We start from the raw sequence: 22,854 nt of genomic DNA, 5'->3' as shown, positions 1-22,854 counted from the left end.
CCACGCACACTGCACATACCCCATGCGAGGTTGAGTCGTACGTCGCTCGAGAAAGATTATCCAGACCAGGGGAAGAACTATCCACCCACAGAAGCACAACGTCGCATTTCATCGCGAAACAAAGGCGTCCACAACACACACACCATCGCCTCCTGTAATGCCAAACGCATCTCGCACTTCCCAATAGGAGTGGGTGGTACGCCTGCAGTGCCCACATGTCGCGAGGTGGGGCCCCAAGCTGAACCGGGATCACGGAACCGTAACTGACTTCTGGAGCGGTTTGTGCCTTGTTGCCAAGGCAACCGATGTTTGAGATTGTCAAAGAAATGGCGCTCGCTCCAGCGCTAGAAAGCTCGGAGCCGCGGCGGAGAATGTTTTGCCAACGTTGCCGCTCTCCACCACGCGTCGCCCCAAGCTGAACTGGTCACTTGATTGAAGCGTTTTGTGCACGGGTTCTGTATCGGTTTAAAATGTCTTTTTCACATGCCGCCGGCAGGAATTACCACCGCCGCAAAATAAGACCCGGCACCAGCGGGGCCACATCTGATACAGCGCTTTTTGGATAAACAGTGAGCGGTGCATCAAGGGAACGAGCGCACGACCCTCCCCGTGCGGCTGCGAGTTCGCCGCCGATAAAAAGTCATGTGCCGCCAGCAACGTACACCGCGAAAGGGCAAGGCCAGGCCGCCGCATACATGCGGCCAGATTTTTCGTTCGCTTTTCCAGCCTTGAGCAGAGTGCGTGCGGGATTCATGGTGTCAACAAAGCTTACCCGTAGCAGACGACAGTCTGAGCAGCGCAATAGTGGAAGTACAGCCGGTAAAACGCTTGTCTATAACAGCGATTTCAACTTCAACCAGCTACATCCGAAAACTGCCGAAACATAGTCGTTCCAAACATGTCGGAGGCAAAAGCGAAGGGCTAAGACTTCAGAATTCCGCAGTAGTTTTATTCAAATCCCGCTCCGGCGGGGCAGGATAGGGCTGAGAGTACTAACGCTGTGTTATAGACAAGCCTTTTACCGGCTGTACGTCACCGCTGCGGAGCGCAGCATCATGGGAGGCAAGGCTCGCCCGCCGTCAACAGCGGAGAGTAAGTCGAAAGGAGGAGGAAACTGGGAGCGACGATAATGCGCGGTTTTTGATTTACGATTTCTCACCTAATACTCATCGCTTTAACAAAATTCTTGCGGGAGGAGATTGCAAATACATTGCTTTATTTGGGTGCATGTACATCCATGCATCGGCGGAAGGTATTTCAGGACCCCTTTAAGAGTCCGTGGGCAGGCAGTGGTCAAGTGGCAGGGGTTTAACGGCACGGTCCTGGTCGTCGGCGAGGTAGCGTCCGGGATGTGGGGACATCTCTGGCGGACGAGGCTGGGAGTGGAGGATGGGACGAGTTGACGTAGGGTGTAGCAGCCCCGAAGAAAAAGTGACGCCAGCCGCGGCCGCTGCGTATACAAGGCGATGTTTGCCGAATGGGGGCTTTACGCGCAGCCTTTTGTGACGCAAGTCCACTGGTGTTTTACTGCCAGTACGAGCACGCCTATAGGCTTGATGGCGACGTTTTGAGGACTGGTTCAGGTGCAGCCTCGTTGCGCGGGTTCGAAGCGCCCAAGTCCCGGAACGCCGATGATGGGCCCAAAACAGTAGTCGCCGTTTACATCGCGTGTACAAAAGACGCTGGTCAAGATTGCGATGAGGTCTCGTAAGAGTGCGTCGCAGAAGTACCAGCGATGAAACTCGTTTCCGCGACGGGCGCTTAAGGCGTCGATGGCGACGTCGGCGTTGAGTTTCACGAACGCACTCCTGGTCATCCCGCACGTCGCAGTTTACGAGGTGCTCCCGGGGCGTTTGATGCGGAGCAGAAGTCGTGGCTGTGTTGTTGGTCTCCGCTAAGGGGGGCACAATGTACGTTGCAGCCAAGTCAGGCCCTGATTGCAGTGGAGCCGGGCATAGCGTCAACGTCGTGGTGGACTTCACGTGCAACGCTGGCGTAGCTGGCGACGAGGATCGGCAAGATTGCACGGTCACGGAGCAAAGGCAATCACCAGAGCCCTCGCCTGGGGTGGTAAAAGCGGTCGAGGTGGGCTGTGACTGGTGGGTTTCCGTGACGTCGTCCGCTGGAAGTGCCGTAGGTGTAGGCTCGGCTGTTTCAGCATTGTTTCGCTCATCCGTGCCTTCGCGTGGCGGTGCAGAAGCGGGCGAGGCGGGAGGTGGTCGGTGAGCGCGTGCGATGTCGTCGGGTTCAACTCCAGGCGGTGCAGGTGGGGCTGCCGTGCGGCAGATGGAGACAAAGGTGTCGGCGTCGGTGGGAGCGAACGTCACTGTGCTGGGTTGCACGGAGGGTACCGTGTGGGGCGGCGTAGTATGCGCGAGCCGTGCGGGTACCTCGTGCGCTGCATGCAGCGGCGAAGCGTGCGCAGACCGGGCCGGTACCTCATCTGCTGCAGGCCGCAAGCAGTCGTCCCCCAAGCCGTAGTGTGCGAGCACGGCAGCGCGAAGGTCATCGTAGGGTGTTTCGCTGGGCGGTGCTAGGGCGAGGACGCAGCGGAGCTCGAGGGGAAGCGTCTCCCAGAGGATGGGGTGATTGAGCGGCTGAATGGTGACGTAGTTCAGCGAGAAGGTGGCCTCAAGCTTGAAAAACCATCCTCTGAGGTGACGTGCGTCGAACACCGGTATCGGCGGGTCCCCCCACGTCGCCATGTCGGTGTGCCGCTGGCCGGGTATCAGGCGCGGAACCTCCGGGTCACAACTTGTAGGAAAGCGGAGCCATGGACTCGGTGAGGCGATGTGGCTCTCCTACATTTATTGGGGTGTGCAAGGCCCGGCCGGAACTGGAGTGGGAGCGGCGGTGGCAAGCGACCGCCCAGGCGCTCGGTCGAATTCGATCTCGTCTTATCGCGTGGCTGCTGACGTGCCAGTCCACTGATGATGATAGTTGTGAAAGGATGCTGATGATGATAGTGGCGCTGATGATTGCGATCGCGATGATGCCGCTACAGGTCTTATAAATGCAATGTATAGTGCCGAGTCCGCCGAAGCCTCACAAGGGCTTGTATGGCAACACCCAAGAAGTTCAAACGCGAGCTCAATGAAAACCAAAGTACCACTATTGCAGGGGTTCAAACAGAAAAAGCGGTTCTAAAAATGCCGAAATTGTACATATGAAAGTTACCACACAGTGTAGAAGGTTACCATAAAAAACAGGTCAGCTAAAGGAAAGACAGTAAGTAGTTATGTTATACAGCATTATTACGTAATCTTTGAACACCATTGCAAGATTGTAATTACAGGAATCACCCAATCACGCATATTTTCATTGTTACACCATTTCACACATATTGAAGCAAATTTTAAGCAGTTTAGTTTTGAAGATCTATCAGTTCTCGCTTAAGACCAGACAGTGTTTCTTGATCTAAAACAGGCTGTGGAAGCTGATTAAAAATTTTAGGCACATAATACGCTCTGCAACATTCACCATACCGTGTTCGAACCCTAGGAACAACATAACGGGGAATATTGCGAAGACAGATTTGTTTGGAGTTGGGGTTCAAGAAGTTCTCGTTCCAGAAGTATCGAGTGACGATAGTACAACAGAATAAGCTATCAAACCGAGGCAGTCCGAGAGCACGGAACAAACTAATATGTGGAGGCATGTTGATTCCATATGCAATGCTTTGAAGGACATTTTTTAGCAAACCGTTAACTCTTGATTTCAAAAATCCGGAACAGTTAAAGTAGTTGCGAATACCATATCGGACATGAGAGTAAGCAAGTGCATGTGCAATTATTTTTCTTACTTTATAAAGACACGAGTCCTCTAATGCGGTAAAGCAATCAAGCATCGCTTCGTAGTCGCGCACAAAGCGAAGCCATGTGCGAATCACATCAGAATCAAAAAGAACCCCGAGGTATTTCACACAATCTGTGCAAGGAAGCGGAGTACAATTACATGGCATACACTTATCAGTATGAAGCAGGACAGGCAAAGTGGCGGGGACAACCTTCAGCGGTAAACCAAAGCGATTTCTAAACCAAAGTAGTTGCGTTTTTGACGGGTTAACATTTATTTGATAGGCTTCGAACCAATTCATCGCTTGCTTTGCATCCTGTTGAAGGATGGCCGTGGCATCCTGATAATTTATGTACCTAGAGATAATCAAGGTATAATAATAATCAATCAATCAATCAATCAATCAACCTTTATTATAGTGCCCAGGAACAGCCGAAGCCTTGGTGCTGGCACACTGAGAAAAAAAAGAAAAAAATGCCGCATTGAAATACATCAGCGTCTGACACATACAAAACCAGGAAAAAATGTGGGTGAATGAAAAACAATAAACTGGAATACCACAGAGAAAAAAGTAAAAGTATCCAAACTACATTATACGAAGTTATGGTACATTGCACAAACACAGCGTACAATGACCATAGCAATCGGCTGAAGCCTCAATTACACAAAAACGTATGAAACAAAGTACAGGAAATGTTTGTAACTATTCACATAAACTGATAAGTTATAGAAACATTTGTTTCTATAACATTTGGTTCGCCTGGGCCACTTAAACATATGTATGAAGAGTTGACTACAGAAGTGTAGCATAGTACATACAACGATTACGCCCGCAGCACTAACAACATATATGAACAAATGAGAACAGACTCTGTGAAAACAACATACACATGGGGAAAATAACTGAAGAACACGAGAACTGTCGAAATGAAGTTAGTGCGCCACGGCTGACAGCCCGGACAAAAACCCCCCAAGGGGACGGCAAAAAATATCAAGTTCCCCTGAGTGAATGTTGTATAGGCGTTGCAGTCTATCAAGAGGAGAACATCTGCTAAGTTGAGCAGCTGTGTGGGAAGGGTGGTTAAGCCTTGTTGCTTTTTTCGGAACACGAAACCCGATTGCTGCAAGCAGTTCCGGGCATGAAATTGTACCATGAAGCAGTTTATATGAGAAAACAAGATCTGAACGGGTTCGCCGGTAACTTAAAGAGACAGTTATCGGGAGAGGCTCAGAGGGAAAACGATGCATAAATATGGATAAAAATTTGGTCTGTACACGCTCTACACGTTGACAATTAGATGTGCAGGTTCCATTCCAAATGACAGAGGCATATTCAAGTTGAGGAATACAAAGTGCCATAAAAAGTTTTAGGAACGAATGAGGAGACTGGAAGTCTCTTGAAAACCTACATACAGCACCAAGCGAGCGGAGCGCCCGCCGAGTCAGTTGAGTGACATGAGGCGAGAAAGTTAGGGCGCTGTCGAAGAGCAGTCCGAGGTCTTTGATCTCGTCGACTCTAGACAGAAAACCGTCATCAATACTGTAGCGAAAGAAAATGGGGTTCGTTTTTCGGGTATAAGACATGACCTTTGTTTTCGCCGGGTTAAGATTTAGTCTGTTATCTGAGCACCAGTTGGCAAAGGAGAATATATCTTGCTGCAGGGCATCACAGTCTTCGATAGACTTTATACGTCTGAAAATTTTGATGTCGTCAGCATAGAGAAGAAAAGAAGACTTTCTAATTGCGACTGACACATCATTCACAAAAATGGAGAACAAGAGAGGGACCAACACGGAGCCTTGGGGCACACCGCTTGTTGATCTATACATAGAGGACGTCTGCCCATTAACACTAACGAAACTGAACCGATTGCTTAAATAGCTACCCAGCAACACCACGAGTGGTGTATCAATGCCCGACTGCAAAAGCTTATCAAGTAACAACGCGTGGCAGACAACATCAAATGCTTTGCTCAGGTCACAGTAGACGACGTCCAACTGGCCTCGCTCAGAAAGTGCAGCGGAGGCCTGATCCATGAAGCAGGCGAGATTAGTCGTTGTCGACCTTCCTGACATAAAACCATGCTGTTTACTTGTGAGAAACTGCTGTACAGAACTTGACAATACCTTGTGCAGCGCTGTCTCAAAAAGCTTGGAGGCAGCACAAAGTAGAGAAACTGCTCTTTAGTTTTTTGCATCAATAATCAATCAATCAATCAATCAATCATGTTTATTTACGTGCCCAGGAACAGCCAGAGGCCCGAGTGCTGGCGCACGGGTAGTTACAAGAAACAAAATACAAGAAACATATATCAAGAAACAAACAAGCGACAAGACACACAAATTGAAGTAGTGAAAATGACAAATAAAGCACAGGCGGAGCCTGGGTACAGGTAAAAAATAAAAAAAGAAGATGCCTATGCTGCTCTGCCTGTCGTAAAGGCCACACGACACAGAGCAACAAAGTTTGACAGTAATACAACAAAAACAACGGAGTGTAGAGACAAATGATAATACAAACAAATGACAGTAAACAGTTTCAAAAATAGGCAACTATCAGTTGGATAGACACAACCGCAGAGAAACCAAATTCCAGAAAAAAAAGAGCGACAGACATATCATAGGTGTTTAACATACTGTATTCAACAGCGCTGTACGGTAAATTGTAAAGGATTTCTGAAAGATGTCAAGGCGTTCAAAGAAGCGGTTGTAACGATTCTGTATTCTGCGCACAGGAGAATGATTGGAGTTGCGCGCAGCGGTCTAGAACGGGCGATGCGACCTGGTGGGCTTTTGTGGTACACTAAACTCTAAACAGTTAAGCAGGTCTGCGCAAGAAAGGTCGCCATGAACAATTTTGTGAAGAAATGTAAGGTCTGCACGCATACGTCTGCAGTTCAAGGAAGGGATGGAGGGACTACGGGTAAGTCAGAATCAGGATGAAAACTGTGATTGTGATGACGGTGCTTAAATATGGATAAAACTTCTTCTGCACACGTTCTATTAACTCACTACTAGATTTGGAGATGCCGTTCCAGGCAACAGAAGCATATTCTAACTGTGGTATACATATTGTATTGTATAGCATTAGAAATGGATCTGGAGAAGAGAATTCCTTTGTAATCCGACACACATTTCCAAGGCTTCGGAGTGCTCGCCGGGTGATGAGCCTAATATGAGGAGAAAAAGAGAGGGTACTGTCGAAAAGCACCCCTAGGTCCCTAATCTCATCAACCCTTTGCAGAGGAGCTCCCTCAATACTGTAGGAAAACAGCAGACGGTGGGTTTTCCGGCTGTAGGTGACAACCTTTGTTTTAGTGGGGTTTAAAATTAGGCAGTTTTTCCTGCACCAGACCGATAATTCCGACACATCCCTCTGCAAGGCACAGCAGTCCTGAACACCGCTAATGTGCCTAAATAGTTTGACATCATCAGCATAGAGAAGAAAAGAAGAGTTTGTTAACACTGTTGAAACATCATTGATAAAGACAGAAAACAATAATGGACCCAGCACGGAACCCTGGGGTACACCACTTGTTGCAGGGTAAACACTAGACTTTTTGTAGTTAACATCTACATAAAAGGACCGGTCAAGGAGATAGTTGGACAACAAGGCAACAAGGCTTGCGTCTACACCGGACTTAGCAAGCTTGTTAATTAATAACTGATGGTTCACCACATCAAACGCCTTACTGAGGTCAAAATAAATAACGTCCAACTGGCCGTTTTCACAAACTGCAGCCGAAGCCTGTGTCATAAAGCTTGCAAGATTTGTGACCGTCGATCGACCCGAGAAAAAGCCGTGCTGATTTGGTATCACAACGTTCTTGACGCAGGCAGCAAGAACTTTGTGCAGAGCTGACTCAAAGAGTTTAGAGGCGACACAAAGGAGTGAGATCGGGCGATAGTTAGAAACGGCTGACTTATCACCAGACTTAAATATTGGAAAAATTCGAGCGATCTTCCATGCACAAGGAAATTTACCTAAAAGTAAGCAGTTATTATAAATGGAAGTTAAGACAGGCACAAAAATGTTGCCGTAAGCCTCCATGAGGGCTGCTGGAATTCCATCTGCACCACAGGAAAATGATGGTTTCATCCGTTGAAGGCTATCATTGACAATTTTTTCATCGAACCTAAGTGTGTTAAAATTACAGTTATTAAACGATAGGCGTTCGTCGTTGCCATCTGGCAGTTGAAAGACAGAATGAAAGTACTGAGCAAAACTGGTGGCAACATCCTCAACCTCTTCACCATCAGAATTAAGCAGGCTAACGTGTTCTTTAGACGCCTTAGAACGGCCGCGTACATACCTCCAGAATTCAGCCGGTTTCTGAGACGCAGCAGCCTCTAACGATTCTATATAGAGCTGGTGGTCACGCCGGTAGAGGATTTTACAAAGTGAGCGATTTTACAAAGTGAGCGATAATAATAATAATAATAATAATAATAGGCAATCATTCATTTGCGTGCCCGGGAACAGCCGGGGGGCCTTCGTGCTGCCGCGCGGAAACAAAAAACACACGGAACAACGTGTACATATCTCTCTCAAAAAAAGGGAAAAGTAGTAGTTACACACGAAGAAAACTACACATTTTGACATAAACACGCACAAACACATACTTACAAGCACCCATTCATACACACAAATAATGCCTAACAGTGAGGCATATCTGACTAAATTAAACTAGACAAATAAAGAGTGAATAAAAAGAAAAAGAAAACTAAAACATAGCTTATGTTGAAGTCACAGAATGAAAGTCAAATAAGTTCATCAACACAGGGAGAAAAGACAAATATAGAATAAGTAAAGTTGACAGTTACGCCAATACAAACTCACAGACATGTTTGCGTAACAGAGTTAAGTTTATTAATCATTAAAGGTAATTCGAATACCGATTGTACGTACATTGCAGTCGGAACATAGGGCACAAGACACGCAGACAATAGGGATTGCAAAAGGTATGTTTCCTGGTCCACTTTTGCGGCACGTAAAGAGGAACATGTTGTAGCAGCTCCCCACAAGACACTATGCGGTGAATAATTTTAAAGAGGAAGAGAATATCAGCCTTATTCCGCCTGGAGGTTAAGCATTACTACTATCGCCGAAACGATGGCTGAAAAGAGATATAAACTTCTTTTGTAGCCTTTCGATAAGCATACGGTTTGTTTTGCACGTGCTATTCCAGACTACCGATGCATACTCAAGCTGAGGGCGTCAAATAGCTGTGTAGAGCTTGAGATGAGAATCCGGCTCCTTGAACTCCTTCGACACGCGACACACAACGCCAAGCGATTGAAGAGCTCTACGAGTAATTACCCGGATATGTGGGGAGAAGCTCAGTTTACTGGCGAAAATGACGCCTAGGTCATTAACCCCTACCACACCAGGTAGTAATTCACCGTGGATGTTATAGGAGATCAAGATGTCAGTTTTTCTTGTGTATGTCATTACCTTAGTTTTAGATGTGGTCATGAGGAGTTTGTTGCATGAGCACCAATGCGAAAAGGACGAGATTGCTCTGTGGAGAGCGTAACAGCCGGCAGAGTTCGAAACAGATTTAAACATTGTTACACCATCGGCATATTAAGAAAATTACAATCATTAAATACTGTTGCGATATCACTCATAAAGATTGAGAAGAGAAGTGACCCGAGTCAGAGTGAATTACCATCTTGATTTTGTAATACGTCGAGTGTCGGCGCAGTGAACGTAATGGACTTTGCACACTCAGGGATACGGTATAGCGCTAACCACATGGAGCGATTTTTCCAGCGACGCGACGACCGACGCGACTAGGATCCGCAGTCGCCGAACCGAAGTCGCTCGCCGAGGCAACCACATGACAGCGACGGTATGGTCCCTAGGAATATGTGCACATATTTCTAGGGACCATAGCGACGGCTCGAGCGACTGAGGATGGCGATTTCAATGTTGCCGCACTGCGCACAGTAACGCGCTTGGTACGCTGGTTGTTTGCAAACTTTTTTTGGTTCATTTGTCATAAAAAGCATGACTAAAAAGTATTACGCCTTTCTACTTTTGTTTTTGCACTTCATTGCATCTCTAAAACTGGTTTGGGTTAGCGATAGCGCACGCTTTTCCTTATGCGCCTCGTCTCTCGGCTCCAACATGAACGCCGTGAAGAATTCGCTTTCTTTACGTCGTTTTTCCCACACGGGTCTCACCCAGTGTGTGCGGGAGCCTTCTTGCTTCTGCTTCAGCGTGTACACAAGCTTTGCCACGCAAAGCTTTCTTTTCCGCTGCACGGCAAACGTCGTCTGCGTGGATTTGCAAAATCTTCCCCCCGTTCTATTCCAAAACCGGAGGTTGCGTGCTTACGTAGGGGCTTTCCTATTGGTTAGTCGCTGAGGCCACTTCCGGGAGGCGAGCGACTGTTTCTGGCGACCCAGAACCAAGCGATTCGATGAGCGACTTGGTCCGCGGCGAAAAGTAGTTCGTCGCTAGTCGCGTCGCTCCCCAAGTCGCTTGCAAAATCGCTCCATGTGGTTGGGGCTTAAGAACAGACTTTAAAGACACTTCAAAATAACATCTGGTAAAAGTACAGAGTAGGATAGATAACGATAGAGGATGGGAAAAGGATTGAAAACGCAAGCGGAAAAATAAAAACGAGGAACTGAAATGGCCCGTCAGACGGAAAAAGTCATTGTGCACAATGAACAGTCAAACGTAAATGGAACTGCCCTACCGCAATCTCGCTGTGATGATACCCGTTCGCCAAGACTGTCGGCTGGCCATGATCGTTGCAGTCGAGTCCGTGCAGCTGGTCATGGGGCCAGCGGGGCGGTGCCGCTGCGGTCCAGGCGCTGTTGGGTTAACTGCTCAAGGGGGCGTGCGGGGAGTCCCACCTAGTTTGGTCGCCTCAAACCCCGATCCACCTGCTCCTCGTCTTCCTTCTCTTTTTCCCACCTCGCTTCATCTTCTTCGCGATCATCCCCACCGTGATTCCTCCCATTGTAAGACATAAACACCTTTAAATTATAGAACGTGATTGCCACAGCACGTGGCCGGTTATATAGGTGTGTAACGACCCTGACAAGTCACTGACCCAAATAATGCCTAAATATTTTAGAGAATAAACATAACTTATTGGAACGCATGTACACTGTGTGCAAGTGTAGGAGTGTAAGAGTAGGAACTTATATTTTTTACCCACTTATGATGGTAAAGAACACATATTGCCTTGGTTTTTGACGTGCTAACACTAACCCTGTTAATCTTGAACCATTCAAATACATGGATAGCATCTTCCTGCATCTGCTTTAAAGCCGATGAATAGTTAAGGTGCCGTGTATCATCAGTATATTGGTATACTTTACTATGGCTAACAGCGCAGGCTAAATCATTTGCGTAAATATTAAACAATAAAGGCGACAGAATTGATCCCTGAGGAACTCCTTCTGTCATAGGCAAAGGGCTTCTCAATACCCTGCCAGGACGGAATGCTTGTGTTCTGCCAGATAAACAAGCCTTGAGAAGATTCAAAAACGGTCCTCGCAAACCGGACGGAGGCTAGTAATTTGTCTAATATCCCTGAGTGATATCACTGAGCTGCCGTAAAACCGGAGAAGGGGACGCAATACTGCGTAAGCAGTAATCCTTTGGAATGCGGCTTCAGAGGGACCGCAAATAAACTTATTTCTGTTTCCAATGAACACGCTTGTCGTGGGGTAGGGAACCTGGTTTCTTCAATGAGGATACTGCTGGTATTTATTGCACTGTAATTGTCAAATTTGAGTTGTGCCCATTGAAGTGGGTCCCCGAATCGTTGAAGGCGCCGGCGTAGAACATGTACGTCAAACCTCTCCTTGTTGAGTGCATCGGCCCATCCTTCATTTCCGCTATGCTTTTTGGGGATACTTCCATACTTCTTTTTGCCATAATTAAATTTTGTACAAAATGCATCGATTTAAGCATAAAAATGTCGGGGCGTGACGATGTTTAAGGCTTTTCTAACCTAGAACCACGAGTCATTTGTCAAATGTTCGACGACGTGATATGCAGCCGTTTTAAAGACGATAGCCTTTCTCGGGCTTCTTGAACATGAAAATGTTCGTGTCTGTCTGTATGTCGGTCTGCTTGCGTCCGTCCGTCTGCCGCTCGATTCAGCCGCCCCGCCAAAGTCAATGCAAAGTTTGAACGATACGGTTATACACCCACAGCCATTTTTAAACATCCAGGTCCGGTGGCAGTGTTCATACTTGTCAACATTGCGGAGCCAAAACAAGAGATTACGCATATCTGAGGCAAAACATCAATACATATGTGATATTTGCGGTGTTTTTTAATAAAAAGTGCATGGATGCTCCATTTATTATAAAATACGCCGGAAAAAATACAAAAGCGGCCACCCGCGGTGCCCCTGGCGGCATTCTAAGAAGTAAAACAGCAACAGTAACGAAATGTTCCAAGAAATGGCACGTGAAACGCCCGTGGAGTAGAGGCGTGGAGTTCTCTAAACACTGGTTCAATTACCGTCCCTGGAGCCTCGACGCACGCGCGCCTCTGTCTTCCGGCGGCGCTATCATAGACGCGCCCAGCGGGGAGCAGAGCAACGCGGTAAATTTGAAATGACTTGAGGAAACCTCTAGCGTGTTTATCTTGGGAGGAGCGAGACGGGAGAGGAGCAGTATGAGACGAGAACGGAAGTGAAAAGGGAGGCATTTGCTTTGCAGGGGCGACAAACGACTATCGCCTTTCAACGACATTCGCAACGAAGTGAGCAGACACGCGGCCAATATTTTGTGAGGCGTTTTTTACAAGGGGTCAAATATATTTGTCACAGGGCGTAACACGATAAATGCATAGTCAGACAGAGATGGCGTGTCATAGACTTCCCAGTACGATCGCTTTTGCTCACACGGGGCCAAGCAATAGTTATTCGCAATTGTCGGTGACGGCATCGGGCCAGTGAGTAACTCCTGTCTAGTAGCACGTATGAAATGTCCTCACTCTTGCCTACGAGTGTTTAAAATGGAGCCGCGCCACAAATGGTCCCGGAATTAAAATTCCCTGCCCGGACCAAATTAGCTTAGTTGCAACACTTGATAACATCGTTCAGTGAAGTTAATATGTAATCCAGTGCTACAGGAGGCGCAGTATTCGCCGCGAGCTCGACATGTAGGTGGCGACAGCGTCGCGCTGCTAGTGTGGATGCTCCGCTGAGCGGCCCGTAAGAATGCACACTGTGGGCGCGCTTCGCGCCTTTTTCCCGCCGTATGTGCGCACGAAAGGCGCAAACAAGAGTGGTACTGGGGTATGCTGTAGTTCGGGTCCTCAACGTTCAATGTATAGCATGGAAACGGCAGTCAGTTTCCATTACTACGCCAAAAAAAGCAACGACTCATCGGGAATCTCAGAATGGCCGTAATTGTGACGATGAACTTGTACGCTGTGGCTCGTAGCAAGCTCGATCTTTCCAGACTATGGCTTTGAGCCTTCAATAAAAGCATAAATAGAAACAAATCAGGAAGCCTCGATCTCTGAAATTCAGTTTAAACGGCAATCTCAATCGCTTTCACTGGTAGCATGACGCATTCTTGCATTTGTGGGATGCCCTAAAATAATATCACTACTTAACTGCCCCGAAATTCTAAGAGCTTACGATATTTTTGTGTGTTCAAAAGGCAACATAAAATTACTAAATTTTGATCAGCGCAGAGATATAAATGTAGCCGCTCTAACGGGTCTTTTAAATGAAATTTTAACGACTCTGAAGGAAGGTTTGATGAATAACGGTGTCGGATCAATTATTTACGGCTTTCGTCGCAAGTGAACTTGCGAATTGAATTGAATCGAATTGCGAATTGAATTGAATTGAAAATATGGTAATAAATGAAGTTGCGCTGTTGCAGATGTAGTAAAACATTTCCTTTTTATTTCTCGTTGCGAATCAGCGCAACGGGTTCCCGGTAACTACTTTGTTTTATAAACTGTATATCACCTTTGTCTTGGCATTTAATTCTTGAGGATTGGTTTAAAAATGAAATTCTGTGCATTTAGTTTTTTTTTTTTTTTCGGGAAGGGGGGGGGGGGGGGTCTTGACAACGTTGCAAGAGCAGCGAGAAGAGAACGCATGTAACGCGAAAAGCCAAACTATGGTTATAAGTATTACAATCGAAACTACACTAGGCGCCGTGAGCGGTGAAAAAGCAGTACGTATTTTCAAAACTGATTAACCCCCCTTTGGTCCCGGATTGTCAAGGAATTGTGGCTCGCCTTTTTCAAAATTGTACTGAAAGCAAGCATTGTGGGAAAAAAAAAATCAGCGAGTCATGGCACCCATCCCTCACACATGTGGACAACAACGTGCATTATATTAAGCGTTTTCTCCTTTTTCTTTAAACTTAGTTCCACCTCAAGAGGTTAAGACGTGAAAATATTAGGCATTTGGTTATGCTGAGTGAGACACGTTTCTCGACAAGGTAATTGATGTCGGATTTGAAAATGATATATATGAAAATGACACACGAAATGCCACATGATAGACGCAAACTCACAACTGCTGAATTTTACCGAAAAATCCCCCCTAAATACTCTTGCGCATCCACAGAAGCGTATTTTAAATAATACGTCAAATTAGCAACTCGATACAGTTGAATAAATGTTTATTCCTCCTCCTCAGTATAAACAACGACTGTCCAAAAATGGTATTTATTTTAGAAAAGCTACGGGAAGGACACGATCACACAGGCGCTTGCGGGTGTAAAATACGTGACCGGTAATGTATGGGCGATAGCGCAAAGGTCGTGTTCAGTGTAAATGTTATTGTTTGTTTCTTCTTTCTATAAGCACGCATATGCACAGGTCTTGTCGCTTCTTACCCGTTTCGCGCACTAAACTTTTATCCTCTAAATAATCACCACGCCACCTTCAAAAAGCACCCTTCGACGTTCCCGCAACGGCAGACGACTGCACTCAACAAAAAAAAAAGTGCAATGTGTGGAAGCAAACACTCAAGCGGTGACCAGGGCGAAGATGTTTCGTGGAATTAAACCAGCGCATTAACCCCCAACGGCCGCTGATTATTGCGTTTCTAGAGGAAATGCGCAAGCAGAGATAACCATGTCATTGCTTACTGCCAAACGAGCACACATATTGGTTGTTTTGTCGTGTGCAGCACGCGTTTTGCGCCGCACGCAACGTGAAAAAGCAGACGACGCGAGCGCGCCATCCACACTAGGAGCGGTTCGTCCCGCCGCCGCCAGGGGCCGACTGTGTTCGCGCTCGGGGCGAATATGCAGTAAAGAATTTCTTGCGTTGCATCTTGACTGCTACAACACGCAGATAGGATTCCAGATAAACAGAAAAAAAGTCTGGTTAACAAAATCACACAGCGTAGGGTCTCGCGATTGAAAGAAAAAACAGATTCAATTGTGCGGCACTCCTGCCACAGTTACCCATACGTCGCACGTGCTGGAACGATTAAGTTATTTCAGAAGAGGCAGTTCTTTTGTTGCCATTGGCAACGGTTACGAATGGAGAGTTTGAGGCTTGACAGTGAAGCCCAGTTATGACAACGAAGCCAGCATGGAGGTGGATGTCCGGTTTGAGTCAAGACAGAGGGATGTGTCCGAGCAATGAATCCTGACACGCTCTCGTTTCAAATTACACTGGTACTAAACGATCCAAAGGCTAAATTAACAGCTGGAATAGAATAAAATTGTCCAGGGTACGAACAGAAAACTACCGATTTTGGCGCGTAATCCCATGTGTACAATCTCACTTTACTAGTCACTCTAGACTCGCTTTATAGGAAGTGTTACGCGATAGCAAGAGCAGCTAGCTCGCATCATGAAAAAAGCCGTGCCTCTGAATGTTGCCTCTGAATTTGCAAAGCAAAGCTGAATGAGTGTTCGCCCCATTTCTCCTTTACATATTTATGCATTTACAGATACGGCGCCTCTATACACGAGACATAGCTGGAGTGGGTACATTGGACTGTACGTTGAAAAACAAACATACAATGCATTAGAAACGTATTACAAAATTCTTGTAGTCAGGGATTTCTTGCAAGTCAGGGATTTCTTGCAAAAACTGTTCATTTGGTTTTTCCCGCACGGAACGATCTAGGTTGCTCGGTATATCAACAATGCTAGAGGGAAAAAGGATACCTAATGCAATTTACAACTGGTTGGCAGGAAACAATACTAAAGGAACCCTGCAACACTTTTTTCAACTTTTTTTTTGAAATCTTCAATGCTTGCAGAACGTTGTCACCAAACACACCCAGTACTTAGATGAGCGGGTCGCCGAGTACCTCAGCCAGAAATTACTGCTATAAGCCCATCAGATAACTTGGAATCTCGCTCAAAAAATTTTTCTCGCTTTCCCGGTCTTGATGTTCTTCGAAGGCCCGAATTACGTGACTGAGACCATGTAGCGGCTGTTGCCCGGTTTTCCTTCAATTGCAGCAGTGAACGTTTTTCGATAGCAACTTTAAAAATAAAGCCCCAAAAAACACAGCAAAAACGGAAGGCGTATCTGGTGCGACGAGCAAATCACGCAGTGCCGCTCTGTGCTGGCGATAACTGAAGCTTTCGCCGCCCTTCCAGACAAGAAGGAAAGAGTGAAAGCGTTTATCGAAAGTGTTGCAGGGTCCCTTTAAGGGTGAGATCGGGGCGTGGCACGCTCACGCGCAAAGTGGAATGACTGAAAAAATCGGATCTTGAATGAAACTGCAGCCGTGTGCAATCTTATGTTGCAAAGTGATACGATCAAGCGTGCGTCAATGAGCCAGGGATTCTATCGACAGTGCCAGAGTCCTTCAATGCATCAAGGACTCTGATAGTTCGCATGCGGGATGTAAGGGAGAGAGATTGCAGTCGTGTGGGCATAAAGTACACCAATTCAGCGGGAATCGAGAATGAACCTTTCATTTTCTTTTGTTCTTCTGGCCTGATGAGCTACTCATTAGCGGCCAGTAGTAGGCATTCGATGCTGAACGGCTACGGCAAGACGACACGTGTGATGCACGATGACGGTGGCTTGTCTACATGCGACCCCCGCCGTGGGTGCAGGTTATTCCGGAGCTGCGGAGCGTCGACGTGGCCTGCCGCTTCCAGGGCCTGTTCCTGGCGATGGCGGCTGTGTGCGGCCTGGCCGCCTATTGCCACCGCTCGTCGCGACTCCACGCGCTTGTGGGCTCCTGCGCCGCGCTCGCCGTGGTGGCGGCGTGCCTGACAGCAGTGCTGTTCGCCTTTAAGCTGCTGCTGCTGCTGCAGCTCGTCGAAAAACCAGGTACGCCCGCCGCCGCAGCGGCTAGAAGGAGGAGTCACCGTGAACCCGCCGGGGTGTGGTGTAACAGATCTGTTACGATGAAAGCGCATGCGTCACTCATAGCAAATTAACCGACTAATATGATACATGAAAGTGCCCCAATCAATGCTCGCGAGCTTTTGACCCGGCACAACGGGTATGTATGTATGTATGTATGTATATATATATATATATATATATATATATATATATATATATATATATATATATATATATATATATATATATATATATATATATATTCTACAGAAATCTCTCGATAGAACGAAGTCAGCAGCACCGTGAAAAATTTCGTTATAAACGGTATTTCGATATAAGCGACCACTCGAGAACAGCTAAAGTAGTTGAGATTCAACTGCGCCACAAGTGCGAAGAATAAAAACCCAATGAATTCACTGAAGCAAAACTTTACTCAGGTGCAAAAAAGGCAGTGAGCTTTGGCTGTTTCATGTTCTTGCCGGGCGCGAGCGACCCCTGCTCCAATTTTCCCAAGCAGTGACTGGCATTCGAACGCCTCGCAGACTGCTAAGCGCATGAGGAGGGGAAGGCAGTGGCCACTTTTATAGGGGGCAGGTGCGGGCGTCACGGAACGCTACGAGAGTTTCGAGCTGGAAAGTGCCGCAAATGCCGTGGCTGGAGTTAGAGGGTGTGTTTGTTGAGCAGCTAAAAAAACGATTAACCGCTCATTGTGGGTACACAACGCAATCATGAAAATTGACCGCACTAGCAGCCTTGCATGGTCACTGGGCCATTTTTTCTTGAGGTGAGCAGCAGTGAAGTCTGCAAAACAACAGTTTTGCCTCGCCCAGCTGTCCACGACACTGCTAATTCTTTGGTTCAAGTGTCGGTGGTCGCGCACCGTCGCGTCCACGCGATTGACCAATGTCTAGGAACAAAATTCAATCGCCTTACCACGCTTTTGGGCCGCTTCTCTGAAGTCGGATGGCGAATAGAGCGTGACCGGCTCCAAAAAATTGCCCGGGAAACACCAGCTTGTTAACCCACCAGGTTGACCATGTGACTCGCCACTGGGTCGCCGCCGCTCGGCGACGCCTCCGCTGGCCACACTTCGATCTAAGCGGGTCCAGCTCTTCGTGCGCTTCGAGTAATGCGGTCTAAAATGCACACATTTGGGTTGGGACCAGAAGAAATTTCGAATAAAGCGGTATTTCGAGTAAAGCGAGTTCGTTATAACGAGGGATTACTGTATATATATGCATATATATATATAGCGAATCAAAATGGGAAATGAAGGGCTCGTTGAATTAAGACGGAAATAAGGGTTGGCAGTCAAGAAAACCTCGGAAAGCAAAGGGAAGAATGTGGTAGGTCGTTGAAGCAGATAAAGAATTTGGAAAGACAGAAAGAAAGGGACAAAAAAATGCTCATTTTTCTCCAGTATTTCTGTCTTTCCAAATTCTTCTGATTCAAGTCCCACTTCCGAAACTGTTGGACTAATTTCTAATAAACAAGTTAACCGCAAAGTTGTTCATATCTTTTTCCTATATATAGATATCAGGGTGCCAAACCGGAACTGAACCGTAAAATAAATAACGGTTACCGATTCACCTCGAAACGGTTCTACCATTTGTTGTTGATATTGCGAAGTGAATGCCATTCAGGCGTCTTTTTTATGTACCACCAACTTTGTACCCTCTTATGCACTTTTCCCCCAGACCAGTGAAAACATTATCAACGCTCTCTTTGTAGTCGCAATGGGGAACAGGATTCAGCACCAACGTAGCAATGGTATGTTGTTGCTGGTAGCGCCTCGGGACGTATTTTTGTTGTTTTTGTGTTTCTGGTTCCACATGCAGACCTTTTTCCAGTAGCGATCTGCACATGCACGGGCCGCCGGTCCGCCATTCTTGGCAGTAGCATCGGGCAAAATAAACAAAAGGGCGCCCCCTCAGCTTGCTGCTTGGGGCAACGTTACTAGTTGGCTTGAGGAACAGCGGCGGCTATGCTTCCTAGGGCTGCACGTCTTTATTTCCTCTTTTCGGGCAGTTCGCATAGTTCGTACGTGCACACAAAACGGCTTTCAAAGGAAAGGGGCAAAAATGTTTGAGGCTGACCACGCTGCGAGCACTTTGCTACCTGTGAGAAAGAAACGAAAATGAAAAAAAGTGAAGAAAAAGGGGTGCTTTGGTCACTGCAAATTAGTCACGCGAGCGTGCGCCTGCTACTGTGACATTCATGTGAAAGGCACGGGTGACGTTGGATGCGGGAGGGATTGCAGGACCAGGATATTTTGTGCACGGGTTCCCCGAAAGCCAAACATTTCTTGGGGCATGCCTTACTGCCAGTTGAGGTTCGCCGTGGCGGCTGCTAAAAGGACCGATACTGGAAAAAGGTCCATTGCAATTGAGAAACGAAATTTTCCACTACCCCTGACCCGGAGGTCGAAATAGGGTTTACTCTTCCTCTCTCTCTTTGAGAACACTTTCCTGAGAGAATGGGGAGAGGGGTGTCTACGCGTCCAGGTAAAGCACCGACGCTACAGTCTACAAGTTTCCCCGTATACATCTTTGTCAGGTCTTACGGAGGGCAGAGGACAGCAATCCAGAAATTATTGGAAACGTGTGTGCCTCCCTTTCTTAGATTCGAGAGGAGACTCACCTTCGTCGTGCCTTCATGCGCAATGGAATGCAGACACGCCCAGCATCAGACGCACTGCGTTACCGTGAAGCTCTGGGATTCGATTCAAGTGAATTCTTGTGACAATGAAAGCCCAGCTGGGGTGGCTGCTTTTCAGATGAAGGCCGAAAGCTAAACGCCAGTGAGTCGAGATTTCGGCGCAGCAAAGCGCCGCCGGAAACACGCATCTTTACCGTCACCCCCCCCCCCCCCCCCCCCCGAAGGAACAAGCTTGTTCCCTACACCCTCCGGTGGCATCGTGGTAACTCTTCACGCCGTGCACATTATTGGATAATCCTCCACGCATTTGTGAACGCCATAATTCTCCTTGCCTTCCCCATTACCCCATTATACTGAAAATGGAGGAGAGTTTAAATAGGCAGCGGCAGTTTAGTGGCAGTCGTCTTACAGTTTTCGACGTCCACTAAAGACACTGGAGAGGCACGAGTGCCCCCCCCCCCAACCGAGGGTGCTGGTACCCAAGGCCCAAGCCCCCCCCCCCTAGCGACGCCACTGTGATAACCGCACTTGCAGCTTCTACTTTGTAACGCTTTGCGCTTCTACAATATATATATATATATATATATATATATATATATATATATATATATATATATATATATATATATATATATATATATATATATATATATATATATATATATATATATATATATATATATATATATATATATATATATATATATATATATATATATATATATATATATATATATATATAAATGTTCACCTCATTAACCGTAGTAAAAAGTCAGTGTAGTTTTTCTTGGCACTCCTAGTTTCACAATACTAAGGTTGCACATTATCGGCCCTTTTTTCTCCTATTGTTCTCTGCTGCCGCGGTGATAATAGGTCAGTTCGCTTCACGTGGCATTTGTTTACACTGCGGCGGTTCAGGAGCACCGTCGTTCTGTTGTTTGTGCGTTCTGTGTCGGTCAACTGCGGCAGTCTCAGCTTGTCCTCCCTGCTCTGCGGCTGCGCGCGATTGGCGTCGTTCCGAACGCGAATCAAAGAACGCGCTTCGCAGCATTTCAGCTGCAGAAGTGTGTCCGAAGATGCCGCGATGCAGCGTCTTCTCAAGTGTTGTTTAGAAATGTCCTCGTCAAAGTTAGCGGCGAGGCCGCAGAAACGGAAGTCTGGCAGTACTGTAAACACCGAAATGGCCGCCGTTGTTCACTTGCGGGCATCAGTGACGGCAGTCTGAATCTAAACTAGCGATACAAGGCACTCCATTTACTCTCAACAAACAACTATAGCATCGAAAATTTAACAACCTAGCTGTTGAATGTTTCCCGCGAGAAAACGGTTTTAACTTTCCCAGGCTTCGGTTTGTACGCCATATCCTGCCTATTTCTGAGTCTGCAGACAATCGGGCAGGCCACTGGCGTACGCGGCAAGGCAAGTACGTGTGCCACCGCCTCACGGACTGGCCAGGTCTCAGGCCGACCGCATATGTCCAAACAAACGGCCGCTATTTTTGAACCCCTTCTAGGAACGCTATCAGCAGAAACACCCGAAACAAGCGGGGCGGCCGTCGACGTTTACGTTCCCAGCAGCACGTGCTTTGGTACCGAAAGTAGTACGATGGTGCAGGCTTTCCCTGTACTTCCGCTATGTGATACAGCGTCTCCTAAACAGGCGCGGACCGCTCGATGGCGAATGCGGCATTCAGTTTCTTCGCAGTTTTTGGGAAATTTATGTTTTCACGTTTGGTTACGCTACGCAGCTTGCAAACCACGCCCAAAAATCCCCCGAGAAGATGAAGGCAGCAGACGTGGCTTCACATCACTGCGCGGAAAAAAATGGCAAACCTCGGAATTGCTTCTCTCGAGTCCGCAAAGTTGTTTCTACATCGTCAGAACAGGTTCCCGACACATCTCTATCACCATAAGCCCACAGGGGGTCAAATCCTGTGGGCTTATGCGAGCTGGATAATTTGCTTTATTTGTACCCAGACGATAAAATATTATTCTTATTAACGCGATAGCGCTATTACTCTCATTTTTCGATTTCCCCGTGGCTCGTAGCCGCCCGCTATCAGGCGTGCTCATGAGTCGTCCACGAAAATACGTCACCGCTGCCACCCGGAAGCTACGACTGAGGCAGCCAGATTCGAGGGCTCCGCTGAAGAATGTGTAATGTGGCGCAATGGTAAGAGAAGTTTGGAAAGGAGGACAATGATACAACCTCGAATACGAAAGCAAGGGCACGCGTTTTTAGCAGGTGCCGCGCCTGCGCGGTGGAGTGTGTTCTATGCCCTGCTGGTGGTAGCATATGCCCGGCAGATACTACGGTGGCCAGCCGAGTCCGCCACCTACGTCATCACAGCAAAGTGTGTTTACACGAGAAGATAAATACGTTGCAGAGAGAGACATCTACGTCTCGATCCTAAGATGTAAGGCGCGATAGCGATACTTCGACCCCCACGGAGCGTTTCGAATCCTCATCGTAGGCATAGGATGAGGATACGTTCTTAACCTTTTTTGAAGAGGGCATTGGTGGTTGTCGTGGTCACAAGGAGCATGGTATGTGAGTTTATGTGCCTTTTGGTCAGTGCATCTTCCTCTTTTAGACCATTGGGTCTAGGAGCCCAGGTGACGTGTTTAACTTTTTCTATTGTGGATAGGAATAATGTACCTAAGTGCTTAGGTATTCTGCCTTCAGAGCACAGTGTACTGGCCTTTGAGAGAGTGTAATGGTGTTACGATTCTATTGATACCTCCGCTATTCGGATTGCCAAGAGGATGGATCTCACCTCCACTTGTTTGTTCCCGTGGGTTGGATGGTCATGCAGTCGCACAGATTGCCAGAGTAGTCAACTACGACAATTGGGGCCTCGTGCTTTTCTACATCCCGGAGTCGGTGTATACTGTGGTCTCATGATATTGGAACTTTCGCCGAATAAACTTCATCCTGCCATATCGCCTGGATTGGATCCATATTATTGGTTGAGGAGAGTTTTCATGCGGGGTCACTGGATCGGTGCCTTGCCTATCACGACGTGCAGCAGTTTCTTTTCGAAGGGGTGGGATTGCCGGTCAGATGGTACGGTGGCCCCTCCCGATTTTGTTTTTCCATACGCTTTCTTGCTGCTAGGATAG

The 22,854-nt window shown here is 47.1% G+C and overlaps 1 protein-coding gene across 1 annotated transcript in view; it reads left to right on the top strand.

The window, feature by feature from the left end:
* The window catches only part of LOC144162418 (uncharacterized), a 63,288-nt gene that overhangs the window by 7,810 nt on the left and 32,624 nt on the right, over window positions 1-22,854 (top strand). The window contains exon 2 of the mRNA XM_077692938.1: window positions 16,837-17,056. Coding sequence (XP_077549064.1) covers window positions 16,837-17,056 — 220 coding nt within the window. The remainder of the gene's footprint in view (window positions 1-16,836; window positions 17,057-22,854) is intronic.

This window comes from Haemaphysalis longicornis, unplaced genomic scaffold (genome assembly GCF_048455015.1).
Source record: "Haemaphysalis longicornis isolate Haplotype H1 unplaced genomic scaffold, Haemaphysalis longicornis Haplotype H1 scaffold_12, whole genome shotgun sequence".
Taxonomy (NCBI): Eukaryota; Metazoa; Arthropoda; class Arachnida; order Ixodida; family Ixodidae; genus Haemaphysalis; species Haemaphysalis longicornis.
The sequence above is the reverse complement of the archived record's forward strand: the minus strand, read 5'-3'. Positions and strand labels throughout refer to the sequence as shown.